General features: G+C 47.1%; 5 protein-coding genes and 1 pseudogene across 5 annotated transcripts; 1 reads left to right on the plus strand and 5 right to left on the minus strand.

The window, feature by feature from the left end:
- Positions 1-522: 522 nt before the first annotated feature.
- LOC112268956 lies at positions 523-3,487 on the minus strand. Its single transcript, XM_024455346.1, has 2 exons — positions 1,898-3,487; positions 523-844 (listed from the first exon to the last, which is right to left on the minus strand). Exon 1 carries the CDS (start codon positions 3,205-3,207, stop codon positions 1,903-1,905), a length of 1,305 nt encoding a protein of 434 aa, XP_024311114.1. The 5' UTR covers positions 3,208-3,487; the 3' UTR covers positions 523-844; positions 1,898-1,902.
- A 633-nt stretch (positions 3,488-4,120) lies between these two features.
- On the minus strand, positions 4,121-4,582 carry LOC100826368 (polyubiquitin 11-like). Its single transcript, XM_024454526.1, has one exon. It carries the CDS (start codon positions 4,580-4,582, stop codon positions 4,121-4,123), a length of 462 nt encoding a protein of 153 aa, XP_024310294.1.
- A 2,717-nt stretch (positions 4,583-7,299) lies between these two features.
- LOC104584895 (F-box protein At5g49610) lies at positions 7,300-9,513 on the minus strand. The gene is made up of 2 exons (XM_010240700.2): positions 8,250-9,513; positions 7,300-7,969 (listed from the first exon to the last, which is right to left on the minus strand). The coding sequence occupies exon 1, from the start codon at positions 9,511-9,513 to the stop codon at positions 8,251-8,253; it is 1,263 nt and encodes a 420-aa protein (XP_010239002.1). The 3' UTR covers positions 7,300-7,969; position 8,250.
- A 2,376-nt stretch (positions 9,514-11,889) lies between these two features.
- On the minus strand, positions 11,890-13,002 carry LOC112268630 (F-box protein At5g49610-like). The gene has a single exon (XM_024454527.1). It carries the CDS (start codon positions 13,000-13,002, stop codon positions 11,890-11,892), a length of 1,113 nt encoding a protein of 370 aa, XP_024310295.1.
- A 605-nt stretch (positions 13,003-13,607) lies between these two features.
- LOC112268574 lies at positions 13,608-14,904 on the minus strand (annotated as a pseudogene).
- Positions 14,905-20,034: 5,130 nt separating this feature from the next.
- On the plus strand, positions 20,035-21,813 carry LOC100826683. Its single transcript, XM_024463379.1, has one exon. It carries the CDS (start codon positions 20,289-20,291, stop codon positions 21,564-21,566), a length of 1,278 nt encoding a protein of 425 aa, XP_024319147.1. The 5' UTR covers positions 20,035-20,288; the 3' UTR covers positions 21,567-21,813.
- The last annotated feature ends 63 nt before the right edge of the window (positions 21,814-21,876 follow it).

The following is a 21,876-nucleotide window of genomic DNA, read 5'->3' on the forward strand; positions in this document are numbered from 1 at the left end:
TACCATTATTCAATGATTAAAGTTTTCAATCATGCCTCCATTGTTGACATTTCAACACAGCCAGCTAAGATGAGGCCAACTTGGGCAATTTCCAGGAAACTTCAAGCTTCGATGAATTATTTGTCAAGAATTAGTACATGGACACCTGCCAGTCAAATTATGAACCAGTCCTACATGACCAATAATACAAGGTTTGAATTGTTCCCCCAGAGCTAGACTACACCAACCATGTGTCCATGGATAAAACGAGCACCATTCAGAGATTTAAGTGCTACTTGGACGAACCATAAGCCAGCATGACGGTAGGAACTTCCTGAAAAGCTTCCCAACTTCGGTGACATCCATATTTCTGATATTCATCTCTGCAGGAACAAAGGCCGAGAAAGAGACCTCAAGGCTCAAACCCGTTCAGTTGGACTTATCACAAAGTGTATGTACACACTACACACTCAGTCTTTGCAGTCCCTTTCTAAAGCCAGAACTCACTGGCCACGACGTATACCTTTATTTCAATGCACTGGATGTATAAATTTCATGATAATTAATGAATGAAAACCATGTGTGTAGAACATCATAACATGGACATACAAACTGAAAAAACTGCAATAATTACTAATACTATATTAAACCAAAAGAAAATTAACTCAAGGGCAAAAATGAGAGCAAAACAATGCATTGCATCTATGTTGCACAACTAGTTCAAAATCATTGTCTGGCAGCAACTAAACTCTAGACAGAAGTTCATAACTGAACACAATGGGTGCAGAACATAAAGATCAATCTTCAAAATGTAGCCCAGTACTCCTTGTAATGTAGGTAATAGTTTATTGATCTGACATTGCCCCTGTAAGCACAAAAGAGAGGCGCTGTCAATAGGTTATAATAGGTAAATAAGTTAAAACTTAAAGTTAAACTACCATCAATGGAAGCTTAATATTTGTGTCGGCCTGCCAGGGTAAACTTAATTCGACAGACGCAAAGAGTAAGCAGAAGGAAACTTTACTGAGGTTGTGATTCCAATTGGAACCAATAAATGGAAATAACTATATTTGGTGCATAACCATAATATTCCATCCATATCCATGCAAGCAAACATGGATAAAATAGTTGAAAGTTTGAAACGTAGGAGGCATGAAATGCACGGTGGCCCAAAAGGTACAAGAGTAATGGAGTTAATCCACCAAAGTTTCTGCTGAATTTTTAAATATCAACATAGGAATTGTAACCTGACTGTAGTGACAGAACATGGCAAAATGGTGGGTTTTCTTTTGAATGGGCAACACTGTTCTGACAAAGAACAGATGAAACGATAACAGTGTACCCATTGACTAAGTGTTCCCCTAAACGACAGATCAACATCAGTTCAGTGACAGCTTCTGTTTGTTATTGCAGACATTGGGTTTATCTTTGCATATCACAAAGTGCATAGACAAATTAACTAATAAACCTTAAATTCTGGATGCGTAAAAAAAGAAGATACTGGAAAAGTATCTCCAAGCACAAATAAACGTGTGTTGTGCACTAAAAGAAAAAGAAAAATGATAGGCATCAGCAATTCATGCAGACATGAATCAGGGTTACATCGATTGAGGAGAGATCTCAGGAAGTGAATCGGCGAAGTTATTTTGTATAAACTTCAACACCAGATTTTGTCTAAATTAACTTCAACAAGACACAACATAAATTATACTACCTTACACTATAAGCCCGTAATAAACTTTCTTTTGCATCTGTGACAATGTGTTACTAATCAACTGTCGATTAAAAGGTACATAGGAAAACATGTCTTTCGTAGCTATGAGGAGAAAAGAATCTCTATCCAATTACTACAATAAGGCAAGCTCACCAAAGATGGAAAATATACAGAAAATCAAGAATCAACAGAATGTCCAGGTACCTTAATTAGAGACATGTGAAAAGATAATGTCCAACCGTATGGGCACTGCCTGGCTTGGGGAAGAAAGCATGCTTGACAAGGCTTTCTTTGAACAAATGTCCTGTCAAGTTTGAGCCCCAAAATGGCCATTGGAATTCCTCTAGAAACCTGCGCTGACAGATAACCATGTGGCTTATAGAGTTATTACTGTAGAGCAGCATATCTCCCTCGTGGGACACAACCAGTCGCGAGCTTGTCTTTGCTAAGTTACACATGCTCTCCGGTGAGAAATTAATTTTGTACTTGAGTGACCAAACCTCCCTCTCGTAGTCCTCCAGCACCCAGACCTTGGCAATTGTACCGCTACCACTGAAGCAGCTGAGGCCAATCAAACCTTCCATGTCGTGCAAACGAGTGCAGCAGCTGCTGGCGGTAGCAACATCAGCCGGGAGGCGCATCGACCTGAATGACTCGGCCACGGTGTCGAAAACAACCACTGCGCCGTCAAGTGAACAGCGGCTGGGGTACCAGTGAAGGCATCCGCGGAACATGACGGGCGGGCGCGAATCAGGATAACCCTTCATGGTGCTCACCATGCGGTAGGCTGCAGGAAGTACAATGCACCTCGGTTTGCGCGCCCGTGGCACCCCGAGGATGTAGAAGACCCTATCGCCGTCCTTGGTCTGGTATTTCCTGTCGCGCCAGTACAGGACGCGGTACTGCCCGGAGGGTCGGTGAAGGTACAGCGCCTCGATGTTGATGCGGTCGGGTTCGGCGGCTTTGAGAGCCTGGACTGGAGCGCTCTGGCGCGTGGCCAGGTTGCACATGATGAAGAAGCGGCGGTATGCGCGGCCGTTGTACCGGCGGTTTGATATCAGGAGGAGGCCGTCGCAGGACGCGTGGAGCACAAAATCGCCAAGGTAGCGGTGTTTGTGGCCGTCGTAGTGGTGGTAGTCATCGAACCCGAGGAGAGGTTGGCCTCGCTGCGGGCCGGCGGGATTTGTGTGGCAGTTGTAGGATCTGCCGAGTACGAAGAGGGGGAGCGACTGCTGGCGGCGGTGGTGCGCGAGGAGGAAGCCGGGGTCGGCGGTGAGGCGGCGCCAGGAGCGGCAGACCGCGCGGCAGCGGAGGATCGCCGCGGCCGGCAGGCGGATCAGGATCTCCCACAGCAGGACGTCCAGGGGGAGGACGGCGATCGGCTCCGAGTCCGACGCCGTGGCAGTGGCACCCGGTCCTGCATCTCCATGCTCGGCGGCGGATCTAGGGTTTTGGAGAGACACGAGGAGGGTCCGCCTCTCGGTTCTCCTTGCGACCAGCTTGTCCCGGGCCATGGATTCCAGTGATGGCGTTCCCCCCCCAATTAATTGTGAGATGAGATGAAGCCCGCAACCAAATTTGCCGATCGATTCGATGCCCGGTCCGTATCCCACACGAATTTTGGCTCAACTAATTTCGGCTGAGAATCGGAGGATTGATTCTGGGGATGCGGCGGCGCGAGGTGCAATCAACCAAGAGAAGGATTAGCAGGTTAACCGCAAGACGCGCGCCATTGGGGTTTCTATTCTATTCTTCCCCCACCTCCTAGCTTAATCCCTCTCTTGCTAATGATGTAACTCTAGTTACCCTTAATCAATAAAGGGGGGTTTTGCTGTAAAAAAAAAGATGTTGTAATGTGTTTGCAGTCGTTAATTACTCCCTCCGATCCATATTAGTTGTCGAAATGTTACATGTATCTAACATTTTTTAGGCATAATATTTGGAAAAAATTGAAACAATTAATATGATTCGGAGGGAGTACAGAAGAAGGGAGACGAGGGTCTAAATTGTTCATGACACCTGAAAATTCAAAGAAATTTTACGTTGTCTGACTAAGTTGTGGAAGGAATATGCTATATTGACAGCCTCCTACCAACAGCAGCTATACGGCAATTCAGACTTGTCGTCATGTCAATTCAGACTTGTCGTCATGTTCTGTAGATGTAAGCATCCAACATGCGAGTAATCCACATCTCACGCTTAATATAGAAGCTCATGCTTTTTTTCTGATAAGTACTTGTAAACACATTAACCTACTATTCAAATTAACCTACTATAATTAAATTACAGTTTTACTGATAGCATACCACTAGAAACAAAGACTTCAGGAATAGTTTGTACTGATAAAATAACAACACTAGAGAAAGAAGACTGCAACTGCAGGTCGACCATGGCATCTATCTCATCAACAGCCACAAAGGCAGGGGATCAAATAGAGGATCGGATGTCACCCTTCTCAATTTCATAGTCTGCCAGGGTGTAATCGTCCAACAGCCGAATGCCCTCATGGATGAGGCGTTGCTGTACCGGACGAGTGCCATCCTTCTCGTAGATCTTCATCTTGACATCATCGACGGTATCCGAGCTCTCGACGTCGAGAGGGATTTCTTTTCCATCCATCGTCCTCACACATATGCGCATTGTCGTACCTCTCGTCGGAGATGGCTGGAGGAGGACAAGGAGAATGGTGGACTCTCTCCAGATGTTATGATCTGCCAAGGTAAACTTGCCGTCGTCCAGCTGCTTGTTGTCAAATATGAGGCATTGCTGGACCTTGGGAAACCCTTCCTTAACCTGGATCTTGGACTTCACCTCGTCAATGGTATCCAAGCTGTCAACCTCGAGAGCGATGGTCCAGCGTGCTCGCGTTTCCATCACGTAGATCTGCATCTTTTCTTGGAGGTCAAACGTGGATCCATGCTCGACCGTACACATACATATATACCTGAAGTAGACGAAGATATAAGCCTCCGGCCGGCGTCGTTTGCTTTTGCTTCCGGGGGAATTAGGGTTTGGGGATTGGATGGCATGCGTTTTATATATAGGGTCTCTAGTCCAGTCCAATCGGCTTCCTGGTCGTCAAAGATGGTGCGGAGGAAACGAGCTAGGTCAGACCAGGCCCACTAATTCTGAGCCGGCCCATTGTTTTGTATTTTTGTTGACGCAACCGACCAGGGTTTGCCGAGCTTCCCAAAAGAAAATTATCCAATTTTTTGATGTTCCGTACTTCCGTTGCTAATCTCTTGATTGATTTGTTTCTAAAAAAAAATCTCGTGATTGGTTTTGGTAAAAATATATATAAAAAAATCTCGTGATTGATTTGGTGGAGTTGTGAGGTCTAGTGGTCGTCGGATTCATCGAGGACGCTATTTGTCTTAGGGGGGAGTTCCGTACAATACATGACACCAAGGCAAGGGCCATCAAATCACTAAATTTATCAAACAATAACTGGGCCAAACTTTTAAATCATCAAAATTAACAACGAAAAAAATCTACTATAGGGCCGTACCACTTTTTGACATCCTCGGAACATCTTCAGCTTGTGTTTGGAAGTCTCGTTATCTTCCTCTTCGATACGATCTTGCTCTTATTCATTGTGCCAATTTCTCATAGTCTTGATAATGGATGGCCTTATTGACAATGCTTGGTTGTTGCTCGAGGATTTTGGGATCCTCACATGTGATGCTTATCAAAAATAGGCATGGGCATTCAGTCTTTTCGGTTCGGTCTATTCGGTGTTCGGGTATTTTGGGTTCTTAGAAATGAGAACCGAATTCCTAAAAAGAAAAACAAGAACCGGACCCGAATTGACCAATTAATTCGGTTTGGTTTCCCGAATAGACCGAAATATATAAAGACATTTCTTGCCCCTCGATTTTTTTACATTAGTAGATGAAACCTAACAAAGTAATAAACCAATCACGAAAAAATATAGCAATAATACATAATAAATACACAATCGGTCAATCATAATTAAAAATGCATACAACAATACATAATAATGAATTAGACTCAATTGCTCACATACTTAAAGATTTTATAGAAATTTTGGTCTATTCGGGTTTTCAATGTCATAACCGAACCCGATACCCCAATAAGATGAAAATAAGAACGAACCCGATAACTGAATAGACTAACAATTCAGTCTATATGGGCATGTCCAATGGTGATTGTTACTAATTCTTTTCTCTCTCTTCTTGAGTATACATTTTTAATTTTTATTCTCTTCTCTTTCTTGATGGATCCACATGTCATCTTTTTTTTTTCTTGGTACCCGCGTAGAGGCTGTTACTTCTTCAAGTAACCACTACCTATTTATTTTATTCAGGTCTTGTTCTCATTGGTCTAGTATTTCTTGGTACACGTGTAGTAACAATTGTTGAAGATGCCCAATAGTACAAGTCAGCAGGTACTACGGGTGTGCCACGTAGGACTTTTGATGATGTGGAAAGGAAAATGCATGAAAAGTGGAGTAGCGGTTACTTGTATAAGAAACTGTTTTGGCTCTTGTACCAAGACATAAGTAACAACAAAACACTTGTTGGAGAGATCTCTTGTTACTAAAACCTTATTTTGTGGGTCCCACCCTCTCACATTCATCTATTTCTTTTTCAATCTTAGTACTAGATCTTAGTAACCATCTATTAGAGGTGTTGTTACTAGTGCAAGATAAAATATTCGTTCTCTTCTTAGTAATGTCTAAAGTACCACCTTGTTGAAGATGCCCTAAGGTTCGGTTTGGTTTTCGGGTCCAAAGTGCCTTCAGAAAATAGGATTGTGAAGTCTTCCCGTAACACCGTTTAGACGTTGATCATCTCGGAATCTCGTTCTTCCTCTTTGTGCATTGCTCGCCTCTCTCGTCGTACCATCTTGTCGGTCCACCTAGGGGTGAACGGTAAGATTTAGGGATGCAAAGAGAAACCATGTGAGGTTTGAGGGGGCAACTAAGTATAACTACTACTAGTAATTTTTCATTTTGCTTCCCCCTGCTTGCCTCCCCTATCACCGGCCCTGGGTTCACCTCGTTGTGTGCGTCATCGAGCCTTCGTCCCTGCGAGTCTTCATCCAAGTACGAGTACCTCACTTCAGCTAGCAGTATAAAGGATTTTGGTGATGAGAAAATAAGATCATGGAAATGGGTCGCGATGAGTTTATTTCATCTATATATGTGTCTGGTTGTGCTTTGGTGCATGATGGCGAGAGACGAGGTCAGCGGTGCTTTAAGTGCTACACGGGTGTGTTTGGATAGCCGCCAAATACAAACATACCAAACTTTTGGCAAAACAATGTTATTTTGCCAAGCTTCCCAACTTCTCTGACCTACACATTTCTGATACGCATCTCTGCTGGAACAGAGGCCAAGAAAAAGAGATCTCGGACCAGCTCCGTTGGACTTATCACAAAATGTATGTACATACTCAGTCTTCGCAGTTCCTCTAAACCAGGAGCTCACTGGCCATGGCGTGTACCTTTAACACAATGCACTGGATGCATAAATTTCAGTACAATAGAAACCATGTCTTTTAGAACAACATAGTCAGGATAGACAAACTGAAAAAACTGCAATAACTAACCTAAAGGAAATGAACTCAAGGGCACAAATGAGAGAAAAACAATAATGATTGTATATCTATGTTGCGATCAGAAGAGAAAAACGCTGAATTCTGGCCTAACTAGTTCAAATTCATTGACCGGCAGCACCTAAACTATAGACAAAGGTTGATAACTGAACACAAACGGTGACGAAAAGATAAATCTTCAAAATGTAGTCCAGTACTCCTCGTTAATATAGGTAGTAATAGTTTATTGGTCTGAAATTGCCTGTAAGCAGAACTGCAGAAGAAAGAGGCACTGTCAATATGTTAACTGGCTAGTTGCTGTTTTAGTTTTGGTCTCTCAGCTGGAACTGTTATAAGTAGAGTTCTATACGCTGTGCTGACGTTGTCCAGGCGTAACTGGCAATCTATTTTGTTTTCATGTTGAACCTCTATTCGAACCTGAACCCAAATGTTATAATAGGTAAATAAGTTGAAGCCTAAAGATAAACTACTATCAAAGGAAGCTTGAGATCTGTAGGCATGCAAGCAAACATGGATAAAATAGTTGAAAGATAGGAGGTATATATCAAATGCACAGCGGCCTAAACGGTACAAGAGCAATTGAATTAATCCACCAAAGTTTCTGCTGGACTTTTAAATCTCAGACAACATGGCATGCAAGATTGTGGTTTTTCTTCTGAAGGGGTCGGCAGTCCTGTTCTGACAATGAACAGTGTTCCTACAAAGCACAGATCAACGTACATCAGTTCATTGACATTAATTGAGGTTATCTTCTCAATTTCACGAAATGAATAGAAAAATTAACTAATAAACCTGAAATTCATGATGCGCACAAAAGAAGGTACCGGAAATGTATATGCAAGCAGAATAAATGTGTGTACGTAGTGCATCAAAAGAAAAAAAAAGTGGTATGCATCAGCAACAAAATGCAAAGTGTTTACGGTTCATGCAGACATGAATCATGGTTACATCGATTGACGACAGGTCCAAGAAAGTACCTTAATTAGACCCGTCTTGTGAAAAGACATCGATGTCTAACTGCAGGGGCACTGCATGGCTCCGGGAAGAAAGCATGACAAGGCTCTCTTTGAACAAATGTCCTGTCAAGTATGAAGCCCATGATCCCCATTGGAATTCCTCTATAAACTTGGCCTCATAGTGAACCATGTAGCTTCTAGGAATACATTTATTGTAGAGCAGCATATCTCCCCCGTGAGAGAAAACCAGGCTTCGGCTTGTCTCCGGTGAGAAATTAATCTTGTACTTGAGTGACCAGACCTCCCTCTCGTAGTCCTCCAGCACCCAAACGTTGACAACCGCACGGCGCCTATCATCGAAGCAGCTGAGGCCAAGCGAACCTTCCCTGTCGTGCAAACGAGTACTTTCGCAGCTGCCGGCGGCAGCAAGAGCAGCCGGGAGGCGCATCGACCTGAACGACTCGGCCACGGTGTCGAAAACGACGAGCGTGCCGGCGAGGGGACGGCGGCCGGGGATCCAGTGAAGGCAGCCGCCGAGCATGACGGACGGGCGCGAGATGGGGTCGTAATAATCCGCCGTGTCGCGGCAATCCGCGGGAACCACGACGCGCCTCGGCTTGCGCGACCGCGGCACGGCGAGGACGTAGCAGAAGGTTTGTTGGTTAGCTCGGAATCTGCCGTCGTACCAGTAGAGCACGCGGTACTCGCCGGAGGGCCGGTGCAGGTAGAGCGCCTCGATGTTGAAGCAGCCGGCGAGACCCGGGACTCTGGCGTGCTGCCGCGTGACCGGGTTGCAGATGCTGAACCTTCTGCGGTTGGATATCAGGAGGAGGCCGTCGGAGGAGGCGTGGAGCGTGAAGGAGCCGAGGTAGCCGTGGTCGCCGCGGTCGAGTCCGAGGACAGGCCGGCCGCCGCGCTCCGGGTTGGCGGCGTCGGTGCTGGATTCGCGGAGCAGGAAGAGGGGGAGCGACGGCTGGCGGCGGTGGTGCGCGAGGAGGAAGGCGGGGTCGGAGGTGATGCCGCGCCAGGCGCGGCACACGGCGCGGCAGCGGAGGAGCGCCGCGGGCGGGAGGCGGGCCAGGATCTCCCAGATCAGGACGTCCTGGTGGAGGGCGCCGATCGCCGCGGCGGCGTCCTGGCGGCGTCTGCGCGTCCGCCTCCCGACGGATTCCGCCGGCCCTCCATCTCCATGGTCGGCGGCGGATCTAAGTCTAGGGTTTTGGTGGTGGGCTGCCGGGGCTGGGAGAGACACCACGAGGACCCGCCTCGACGTCGTCCGGGCCATCGATCCGAGAATGCTAAATGGAAACTCTGTGTATATATTTTGCTTCTCATGTACAAATGGTTATGGAAATTAAAAATGAGGATGGAATCTGGCAAGAGATGATTAGGAATAAATACTTTAAGAATCAATCTATCCATCAATGCAATCCAAAATTAAGCTGTCAAGTCTCAATTCTTATCTTGATTGTTGAGAGTTACTCCATCCTAATCCTAAATTCTTGACTCAAATTTGTCCAAATATGGATATATCTATTCTTAAAAGGCGTCTAGATACATGTAATATTTCGACAACAATTTAAGATCGGAGTGAGTAATAAAAACCTGTTTTATCATGTCTGTAGGAAAGTAGTAGTTGGTAATGGGATTAGAACTTGTTTCTGGGAGGATATTTCGTTAGGAGAGACTGCTCTTTGTGACAAGTATAGTAGATCCTACAATTTAGAGCTTTTTTCGGTGATTGTCGAGTACTTCATAGTATTCTGTCTGTTACTCTGTTATTAGTAATTATTTATCAATATCTGATTGTGTCATTAGTCGATAAGGATGAGGCCGCCGGCGTCGGCCGGTGGGCCGGGGACGGGCGTGGACTCAGGTGACGGCCGAAGGTGGTGGCTGCAGCTATGGGAGTGGAGTTGCGATCGAAGGCGAAGAACCGTGGAGGTAGTGGGGAGAACAAGACTGTGGACGTCGTTACTTCCTAGCTAAATAGTCGGAACAAATCCCACGATCCTCTCCGTGAGACTCCCCTGATCGTGATAAAGAGAGAAATAAAGAGATGTACGTGTATCCACAGCTCAAAGAAACAAAGAGATGTGCGTGTAAATCATTTTAGTTAAAAAATAAATTGATAATTTTGATACTTTTCGGTATTTTTGTGATCAACTAGGTTGGACGGTTATTAAAATCGCCAACCATTGTAAAATCGCCAAACAAGGCCTAACGTGTTACCAGTTTTTGGACCTGTTCTATTATTCAGTCGTAGCAGCTGTTTGCGTAAGTCTGCATTATGGTTAAGTCGGTGTGTAATGTGTTTTTGTTGTTGTTATTTATATATATCAAGGAGCTGAGCAGCTAAAATTTCTAGTGACAGATAAACTAAGTTTGATACCTGACAATCCCTGAAAAAAAGAAGTTTGACACCGTACCTTGATAGATTCCTACGAAGATCAGCTAAAAAAATTCAGACTCATTGCGATGTATCGTAGATGTAAGCATACAACATCCAAATGATCCATCTCACATTTTTTCTTGATAATGACTAGTAAACACATGAACCCACTTCCATTAATTAAATCTTACTGATACCTTACCATTGGAAACAATACTAGCACGTAGAACAGTTTTAACTGATAAAAATAACACACTGCAAAGAAGACAACAGCAAGAGTGTCCACCATGGCATCCATCTCATAGGTAATTTTGAACTAAGACGGTGACAAAAATTTAGGGGCGAAGGGAGTAGTTTATTGATATGACACTGCCTGTAAGCAGAAGAGAGAGGCACTGTCAATAAGTAATAATATGTAAATAAATTGAAGATTAAAATTAAATTACCATAAATGGAAGCTTAATTCGACAGACTCAAAGAGTAAGCGCAAGGAAACTTCGCTGAGGTTGTGATTCCAATTGTAACCAATTAGTGGAAATGACTTTGGAAATGACTAAGTACTCCGATAAAGAATATATCTACAAGAGTTCAGTGACAGCTTCTGTTTGTTATTGAAGATATTGAGGTCACCTTTGCATATCACAGAATGCATAGATAAATTAAAATAAACCTGAAATTCTGGATATGCACCAAAAGAAGGTACTGGAAAAGTATCTCCAAGCTCAAATAATGTGTTTAGTGCACCAAAAGAAAAAAATATTAGTATGCATTAACAAAAAAAATGTATCAGGTACTGAGTTACTACATACATGGCTCACGGTTATATTGATTGAGGACATGCCTCAGAAAGTACATCGGCGAAATTATTTTGTATAAACTTGTCTAAATTATCTTCAACAAGACACAACATAAACTATACTACTTGACACTATAAACTCGTAATATACTTGCTATTGCATCCGTGACAATAAGTTACTTGCATGAATCAATTGTCGATTAAAAGGTATATATGGAGCAAACATTTCTATCCTACTAGCTAGGAGGAGAAAAGAATCTTTATGCAATTACTACATGAAGACAAACTCACCAAAAAGATGGAAAATATACAGATCTCGGCTAGAAACAACACCATGTTAGGTACCTTAATTAGAGACTTCTGAAAAGATATCGATGTCTAACCGTCGGGGCACTGCATGGCTCCGGAAAGAAAGCATGCTTGACAAGGCTCTCTTTGAACAAATGTCCTGTCAAGGTTGAACCCCATGATCCCTATTGAAATTCCTCTAGAAACTTGCCCTCTGCAGAGTGAACCATGTAGCTTGATCTAGAGTTGCTGTAGGACGGCATATCTCCCTCCTTGGAGCTTGAGTTTCTGTAAAGCAGCATATCTCCCTCGTGGGACAAAACCAGATGTCGGCTTTCCTTTGCTATGTTACACGTGCTCACCGATGAGAAATTAATCTTGTGCTTGAGTGACCAGACCTCCCTCTCGTAGTCCTCCAGCACCCAGAGCTTCGCAACCGTGCTACTATCATCGAAACAACTGAGGCCAAGCAAACCTTCCATGTCATGCAAACGAGTGCAGCAGCCGGCAGCATCCGGGAGGCGCATCGGCCTGAACGACTCGGCCACGGTGTCGAAAACAAGCGACGCGCCCCCTGAAGGGCGGTGGCGGGGAGGATCCCAGTGAAGGCAGCCGCGGAACATGACGGGCGGCGGGCGCGAACAATGGGAACACTGCATCACGGCGCAAGCGATGCCAAGGCAGGCCGCGGGAACAATGGGAACACTGCATCTCTTGCGCGCCCGCGGCACCCCAAGGATGTAGCAGCAGACTTCATCGCCGTTGTTCTTGGTTTGGTCGTCGTGCCAGTAGAGTACGCGGTACTCCCCGGAGGGCCGGTGCGGGTACAAGGCCTCGACTTTGGTACAGGAGCCTGCGGCATCGAGGCCAGGGACCGGAGCGTGCTGGCGCGTGGCCGGGTTGCAGATGGTGAATCTGCGGCGGTGTGATACTAGGAGGAGGCCGTCGCAGGAGGCGTGGAGCGCGAAGGGGCCAACTCCAACGTAGCCGTCGAGGTGGCGGCGGTCGAGCCCGAGGAGAGGCCGGCCGCGGTCGGGGTTGGCGGCGTCGGTGCTGGATTCGCGGAGCACGAAGAGGGGGAGCGAGGGCTGGCGGCAGTGGTGGGCGAGGAGGAAGCCAGGGTCGGAGGGGATGCCGCTCCAGGCGCGGCAGACGGCGCGGCAGCGGAGGAGCGTCGCGGCAGGGAGGCGGGCCAGGATCTCCCAGATCAGGACGTCCGGGTGGAGGACAGCGATCGCCGCGGCCTGGCGGCGGCGGCCGCGCGTCCGCCACGCGACGGGTTCCGAGTACGCCGCCATGGCGCCCGGTCCTCCATGGTCGGCGGCGGATCTAGGGTTTTGGTGGGGCTGGGCTGGGAGAGAAACCACGAGTATCCGCCTCGTCCACGGCCTCGGCACGCTCCTCCTTGCGACATCCTTGTGCCGAGCCATGGATCCGAGAATGCTGGCCGCGAATGTTCTATAGGGAAACTCTGTTTGTGTCTTTTCTACTGTCGTTGATCCCTAGATCTCACCATCCTCAAATTACGCTGATTGATTAATTAATTACGGATGCCATGCTACCCACAAAATTAAATTAAAACCGTGCCTCCTCCACTTACCAAGTTACCATCACACACCACCTAGCCATTATTTGTTGTCTTTATTATGTGTTACCTCCCACTCAGGAGTAGATACATTCATTGGACTCGATTTATTTAGAATTTACAGGAGATGGCCGGCTAAAATTGTTTTTGACAGGTCAACTTGAATACAGCTGAAAATTCAGAGAATTGTACCTTGCCAAGCCGTTATGTAGAGAGAATAATAATAACAGATCTGCCTAAGCTGTCCAAGGATCTGCTACGGCAATACATATTTGGTCGTGTAGATGTAAGCATACAACATCCAACAAGTAATCCATCTCTCACGCTTAATATAAAACCTCATGCTCTTTTCTTGATAAAAAGTAGTACAGTACTCCACTAGGAAAAACGTTAACCTATAGTATCATCAATCATAAGTCTTACTGATAACTTACCACTGGAAACAAGACTGGATAATAGTTGTAACTGATAAAAATATATAGCACACGCTGCCAAAAAGAATGCAGCAAAGAGTGTCCACCATGCATGGCATCCGTATCGTGCATTAACAGCCACATTGGCAGAGCACCACATCGAGGGTCCTCCCATTCTCAATGTTATAGTCCGCCAGGGTGCGGTCGTCCTCCATCTGCTTGCCGCAAAAGATGAGGCGTTGTTGTATCGGGCGAGTGCCATCCTTTTCATAGATCTTCACCTTGACATCGTTGACCGTATCCGTGCTCTCGACATTAAGAGTTATGGTTCCCCCCCGCATTGTCTGCACGAAGATGGCTTGAGGACAAGAAGGATGGTGGACTCCTTCCATATGTTGTGGTCTGCCAAGGTAAGCTCGCCGTCCTCCAGCTGCTTGTTGCCAAAGATGAGGCACTGCTGACCCTTGGGAAACCCTTCCTTAACCTGGATCTTGGACTTCACCTCGTCAATGGTATCCAAGCTGTCAACCTCGAGAGTGATGGTCCTGCCTTGCTTGCGTCTCCATCACGTAGATCTGCATCTTTTCTTGGAGATCAAGCGTGGATCCGTGCTCGATGTTGTAGTCGGCCAGCGTAAGGTTGCACTACTATAGAAATGCTCATTAGTAACGGGCGTAAAACAACATCACTAACAGGCATCTCACCCGCTACAAATTACATGCCAGTGATGTATGCATCACCAGTGACGGGTGAAAAGTGTTAGTGATGAGTAACTTACCAGTGGCGGTCCTTTACTTGCGCTCAAAACTAATACCATTTTATCGAAATAAAAAAAACGGGCCAGAGCAGCGTGCTGCTGCCAGGACCCAAACCGGCACCCGCTGCAGGCGTCGCAGGCTCCACGACGTCGGTGCACTCCACAACTTCATCTCCAGCGGCGCACTCCTCCATGGTGGCGGCGCACTCCTCTGTTTCATCTCCATCACGCGACATACCTGCAGTACAGAGAGAGCGGTGAGAGAGAAAGAGAGGAGGAGAGATTACCAAGAGAGAGATTACCGGGGGCGAGGGCGGCGGCTAGGGCCGTAGTCGGGGCCGCGTCGGGTGCGGCGGCAGGGGCGGGCGTCCGGGCGCCGGTCGGGGGCGGGGTTGGAGTCGCCGGCCGGGGGCGAGGTCGGGGCGGCGTCGAGGTTGAGAGGTGAGAAGGGGGAGAGAAGAGAGAACAAGGGAGAGAAGAGAGCACGGGGATAGAAGAGAGGCGGCGGGACCGAGGGAGAGAAGAGAGAAAGGTGGGGGGTATTTTATACCAGCCCCTCAAACCCTAGAAACTACTGGGCCGGCCCAAGTAAAACGCTTGACTCAAATAAGTATCAGTGGCAGGCCTAGATATAGAGCCCGCCACTGATGTGTGTTTTTGTGAATTTTGTTATTTTTCACATCGAACCATTAGTGACGGGTCTCCCGCACCCGTCCCTGATGAGTGGTCATCAGCGACCGTCACTGATGTTGTGCCATCAGTAACGGGCGTGGAAGCGACCGTCACTGATGTTGTGTCATCAGTCGCTTTCTCGCCCGTCACTGATATTGTGATATCAGTAACGGGACTACCACGCCCGTTACTGATGACCATCATCAGTGACGGGCACAAAAGATCCGTCACTGATGTCTCGTCACATATGCATTGTTTTGTATTAGTGTTGTCTCGATCAAGGTGCACTCCATCAAAGACAAGGCGGTGCTGCTCCTGCATCTTTGCCTTGATTGTGTACAAGGTGTCTGATTCATGGACCCTGTGGCAGATTGTCCTGCCGGTCGGGTTCTTCACATAGATATGCATTTGTGAACAAATAACACCAGCACTTTCAGTTATTAGATGAAAATTAATTAATGCTTTTGTCCAGGCTATAGAACAATACACACAGTTCCAATTCCCAACAGATAGTAGATGCAAAAGCCCATTATCTGAAGAAAAAACAGTAGAAGCGAGTACAGAAAATATACTGCCTTGTTTTATACAGAACAAGGTGTCTGCAATTAGCTTGACAATTAACTGACAAACTCTTTCTACCGGAAAAGAAACCACAACGTAAGTACAGGCGCAAGTAATCTTCGGAGTTGCTACAATTAATGCATTCATCTAAGTGAAAAATAGCATTTAATTAATTTCCAGCAGCGACTCAGCATGCAGAATTGCAGATGCTTAATTTCGTCCAGCTTTTATCATCTTTTTAGGCTATAACATAGTACAAGATTAAGGAGCGGCAACAATTGAAACAGGTGGCAGAAGGCAAGCAACGAGATAACTCTACAACCACAAAGGTTGCGATATCGGCCAATAATACATATTCCATCCGTTCTTAAATACTTATCGCTGTTTTAGCGCATAATAATACATACTTAGCACGGAGTAATTAACGATCTGGGCGGTGTGTGTTGTAAAAATAAACACCCCAACCCACTGTTCTCTAGCTAGATGAATACTTCTTTTCGCCTGCAAGAAACAATTCTGATGATATTCTCCATCTAGCCAATACCAACAATTAAGATTCCATGATGCCTGAATTGATATGAATGAGAGTACTAGTAGTAGATCGATCGAGAGATCGAGGCACAGCCGTATATACCTGAAGTCGACGAAGATATATGCTTCCGGCCGGCGTTGTTGCTTTGCTTAATCTGCTTCCGGGGGAGTTAGGGTTTTGGGGATTGGATGGCATGCATTTTATATGTAGGCCGGGTCTTTGGTCCCGTCCAATCGGCTGCCGGCCGGGTCCTTCAAGGACCGAGCTAGACCAGATCCCTCCGAGACGGCCCATTTATTTTATTCACCGTTTTTTGGTTGGTCTGAGTGCTTCCATCTGCTCTACTTTTCAACTTTCTTAAACTTTTCAACTTCCCTTAACTTTATTTCGATGAATAAAAAAAAACTGCTGCGCAATCTCTTCATTTTTTTCAAAAGCCTGACTTGATGCAGTACAATTATAGTATCTGGCCAATCTCTTTCTTTTTTTTAACGCGTAAAGTCTCTTTATCAAGTTGAAACAATAGTTGCATCATCGACAAAACTACAAAACGATGTATATCTCACGGCATATCAGTAACGGGTCCGGAACGACCATTAGTGATGAATATCATCACTGTCGGTCGCGCCACCGACTGCCACAGATGAATACACGGGGGTCTGCCCATCTTCGACCCACCAAATATCAAATATCAGTGACGGGCGCGCGTGGCGCCCACCACTGATGTACCATCATACGTGGCGAGGATCATCAGTGGCGGTCGCTATCGGACGGACCGCCACTGATGTTTATCATATCACTAACGGTCACCCGAACGGGCCCGCCAGTGAAAAGCAGCTATACGGGCCTGCCATACTTTTCAAACTCTTTTCATTTCTTACCTTCATGAGTAAAGATCTTACACACATATGCCTTCTTTTGTTACGTGCAGGCACCGGTGAAGTGTCGTATTCACGTAGACAAGCCTGGTAAGCCTGTAGGCACCATTGGCCGCCTGATGCCCAGACAATCACCACCACTGGTGCACGGCATTCTTATGAACGACACACAAGTGAGTGTGATGGTGGACTCCGTCGTCTAGAAGCATCGTGATTATGCTATCCCGCTACCTCCGGAGGAAAGCGTGGACATCCTAGGCGGTTGTCCAAACTACGTCATAATGTGGCCTAGGAGTTTGGTATCTCTTTACAACCAGCGCCGGCCCTCTTTGACTCCATCTCCCTCCGCCCACAAAGGTACTTCTCAATCGCCACTCGGCCTTTCCGCTACGATACTGCCTCCTGTCAATGCCGGCGGAGATGAAGAGCGGGCTAGGTCATTGCCTCCATAGCTAAAAGATAGCCAGACCACAGGGTCGGCATAGGCTGGTATCGTCCCTCCTACCCTTCTCTCTCTTGGGCGCTGTTGAGTCCATGGGTGGCCGCAAGATAGACGACAAGTACAAGGTAGAGGAGCAAAAGGATTGGAACAATAGGACAAAACATAAAAAGAGGGGGCGCGGCGGCAGGACCAGCAAGGACTCCTTGAATGTCAAGGAAGATGAGATGTACCATGTGCCTGACGTTCTCATGAAGAACCCCCGTCAAGGCCAGAGATTGGACGACAGATCCTATTTCGTGGCTAGGGAGTTTGACCGGGTGCTTATTTACTATCTTGAAAGACCGATGGTCACCGAAGAATTCCTGCGTGCCCTGTCAAGAGAGATGCAAGAGCTTCATCATTTCTACATGCAAGCTAGCATCGGCTGGTTCTGAACAGCATGCCCAACAAATCAATGTTCGAATCCCACAATACTATTGCTTCTTTGACGTATCAACTGAGGGCATTCAGGAACGTGATATAACCATTGGTGTGGAGTTCAACGCTGTTTCACCTCTTCAACGGCCAAAAGCTTGATGTCAACCTGTTAAGGGTGTGGTCTGCCTATCAAATAAGGGAAATGCAGCGAATGAAGATTAAAAAAGTAGCCATACTAGACCCTGCGGTATTCAACTACGGTGACATCGGTCTAGAGCCAGAAAAGGAGCACTCAAGAGCTCTGGCGATCAAATACTTGCAGGACTGTCTGAATAAATACGCTGACCGCGACTTTATCCTCTTCTTCCTTTATTTGGAGTAAGTTGAATTTTATATATGCCACCGTTTGTTTCTTCTAATTCATTCTTATACGCTATTAGTTACTAAAGTTTGTTTCTTTTGAAAACAAGAGACCATTGGGTGACACTATTCATTTGTTTGCCTTGGTCCTCGGTACACTATTTCGATTCACTACTGCCCCCGAAGGGTCCTCGAGGCCGCTGCTGGAAACCAATCAAAACACTCATTGACACTGCTTGGAAGTGTGCGAGGAAGGAAAAACTAGCTGGCAAAGGCTATCGCAACGGGCCTTACCACAACCACAGGTTCCCTTGCAATCAACAGTCGCCCGGCAATGTGTACTATGGATACTACTGCTGTCACATCCTTATGGAGAATGCCAGCCTCTTCAAACCTGAGTGGAAGGGGTCAATCTCGGCTGTGGAAGATTACTGGCGGCCCCAAATGGATAGGGCACACAGATCTAAATGGCTCGTGTATAACATTCAGAGGGAGCTCGCCCATTTCATCAACAAGGAGGTCATCAAGCCGAGTGGGGACTTCTTCGAACCCATGGTTACTAGGGTTCATCCACAATAATAGTTTCAAACTTGACTTTGTTATGAAATTTTTAAACTTTGTAATCAATGTCGTCGTGAAGTGAACGTTGCATGAGATATATTTGTATGCTTTTAAATAATGTGGTTGTGGTTTTAATTCGAAATATGTGTGCTTTTATATGCTGTGTATTTTTGTTCATATATGTGCCGTATATTATGTGTTCTGGAAACAATTTAATTATTTTTTTAATTACTGAAAACGTATCAATGTTGGTGGACCACAGCGACCGTTAATGATGATTCCCATCATCAGTGACGGTCACATTTGCACGCCCTTCACTGATGATGGGAATCATCACCAACGATTGGGACGTCCGCCACTGATGATGTGATCATCACTAACGGTTGGCCATCATTACTGGCAGGAAGTTAGTGACGGTCGTCCCGTCCGTTAGTGATGAGGTTTTTCGCGGTTACTAATAAACCTTTTTTAGTAGTGCGATCATTATCTGCCTCCGGTGGAGTTGTGAGGTGTAGTGGTCGTCGGTTAACAAAGGACGGCACTGTAGTGTTGTACCCCCTCAATCAGGGTTTCTACTAGACGCTCACCTTTTTTCCACCCCTATTTATGTTTGGAAGTCTCATTATATATGCCTCTTGATCCGATCTTGCTTTTCTTTATTGTGCCTCTGTTACGACGAAACAGACTATAAGGTTTGGAGGAGCCTTTACAACCTGACCGTCATTTGACATGTGGTACAAGGCCGGCCACCGTCCCCACTTCCCTGAGATTGGGAAGACCAGCCACGGCCAAGGTCCACTGACACTCTCACAGTCACAAACCAGTAGACAAATCTGGACCGTTGAAAGGTCTAGCAACTGCCACATGGATATATTCGCCAAACCAAACGGCAAAATGTTCTTCTCGCCGTTTCAGTAGACGAAAATGCTTTCTCTCCCATTGGGACGGGAAAAAAAAACATTCGTGCGCTCATGAGCCGTCGGTCATTCCGCCGATTGGAGCGGTGGAAGAAAAGGAAGGGATTCCATGCATCCGCATGATCGTCGTAGCATTCCAACCCTCATGCCGTAACTGTGGGATGCATGTCGTCGATCTAATTGAATGGCCCTCGTGCACTCCCGCCAAGAGCACAAGTAAATGACCCTCACACATGACGATCATCTTCTGCCGTTTTATGCGGCGTTCCACTGTTTCATGTGGCGGCAAGAGCCTTCCATGGTTTCAGGTGGCGGGCTTTCCATCAGCTTATATTTAGCGTCCAGTAATCCAGTTTCTAAAGAGGTCAGGCAATTTAGTTGAGCTAAAAGACCAAAAGAATTCCAGGAAAGAGAGTGCACTGCATCCTGCAGGGGATGAAATTCCCCATTCCCAGCCCACCACACGCGCAAGGATAGGCCTCCTCAGCAATGGACGCCGACGGAGTGAGGACGAGGTCGCCATCCGCCGCCGCCGCCGCGATGGAGTCGGTGCTGGGCGACGACGACCTGCTCCGCGAGATCCTCCGCCGCCTCCACGGCTCCCCCGCCTCCCTCGTCCGCGCCGCGCTCGTCTGCAAGCGCTGGCTCCGCCTCGCCTCCGACCGGGCCTTCCTCCGCGCCTTCCGCCCCCGAACCCTCGTCGGCTTCTTCGCCTACCGCAGCGTCCTCGACTTCCCCCGCTTCGTCCCCCTCCTCCCTCCCCACCACCAGCAGCAGGAGGAGGAGGAGCCCTTGCGCCGCTGCCTCGGCGCCTTCGCCGACGCCATCCCCGCCATCAAGGACTGCCGCAACGGCCGCCTCCTGCTCGAGTTCTCCGACGCCGCGCTGGACCGCCGCCTCGCCGTCCTCACGCCGCTGCCCCACTCGCGGAAGCCGCCGCACACCTCCGTGCTCCCGCCGGCCCCGCCGCCGCACCCGCAGGAGGCCCCCCTCCGTCTCGGCCGGGCCGTGTTCCTCCCCGAGCACGGCGGCGGCCACGACGGCATCATGCTGGTGTCGCTACGGAAGGACGGCCGGAACGTCTCCGCGGACGTCCACGTCCTGAGGTCCGGCGGGTGGGTTGGGCCTCGGACCACCGCGCCCATCGAGCTCCCGGCGCCGCTGCCCGGTTACCTGTCGATCGAGCTCTTTGATGAAATGCTGCCGCCTTTGCACGGCAAGATCTTCATCAAGACCAATGAGGGCTACATCGTGGGGCTGGATTTGGCCACCACACGCCTCTTCATCCTCGAGCTGCCCCCCGGAGTGCTGTACCGCCTCCGTCTCTCGTATGCCGAGGATTCTTCTGGTGGGTTGTATCTGGTCAATTCGCACGGGTTTCAGCTGAGTGTCTGGCTCCTTCGCTCCATAGACTGCGGCGGCGGTGCCGGCGGTGGCAGCTGGGTGCTGGTGGATACGTTTGATGTGCGTGAGGGGTGCGATCTTCTCGTTGATGACAACTGGGTGCCTAAAGATGGCGACCGGCTTGAGGTTATCGGGATGGGAGACAATGCCGAGTATGTGTTCTTGAATCATGTTGCGAGTGGTGGGATCATATATGTTCATCTGAGGAGAAGGGTGGTCGAGAAGGTGTTTCAGGTGACGCGGGATGTAGCATCTTGGCCTTATGTGATACATGTCTCTCCTTTTGTTGATGGTCTGACCGCTCACTTCCCTGCTTCTGTGATGAGAATGGATATGAGTCAAAAATCCAAAGCGCACATCTAGAAGGTCTGATTTATTTCTGAACAAAGTTGTCTCATATTACAGAAGGTATGCCAGCAGAATAAACAAGTTAGATGAATAAGGGTGTAAACGACAGTTAAAGCGCACAGCTAGAAGCTCCAACATGGTCACTGTTGTAATTCCCGAGAAATTTTCATTTTACATTTATTCCATTTGTATATTACATTTAGGAAGCCACCTTGATGTCCTGACCTTTAATGCTTACAAGTGATATATCTTTTACTTTCCATATTTCGTGTTTGAGATAGATGTTTTTTAATTTAGTTTCTTAATGAGTGTTTCCGTTTTGGAT

This window comes from Brachypodium distachyon, chromosome 4 (genome assembly GCF_000005505.3).
Source record: "Brachypodium distachyon strain Bd21 chromosome 4, Brachypodium_distachyon_v3.0, whole genome shotgun sequence".
In the NCBI taxonomy this organism is placed as follows: domain Eukaryota; kingdom Viridiplantae; phylum Streptophyta; class Magnoliopsida; order Poales; family Poaceae; genus Brachypodium; species Brachypodium distachyon.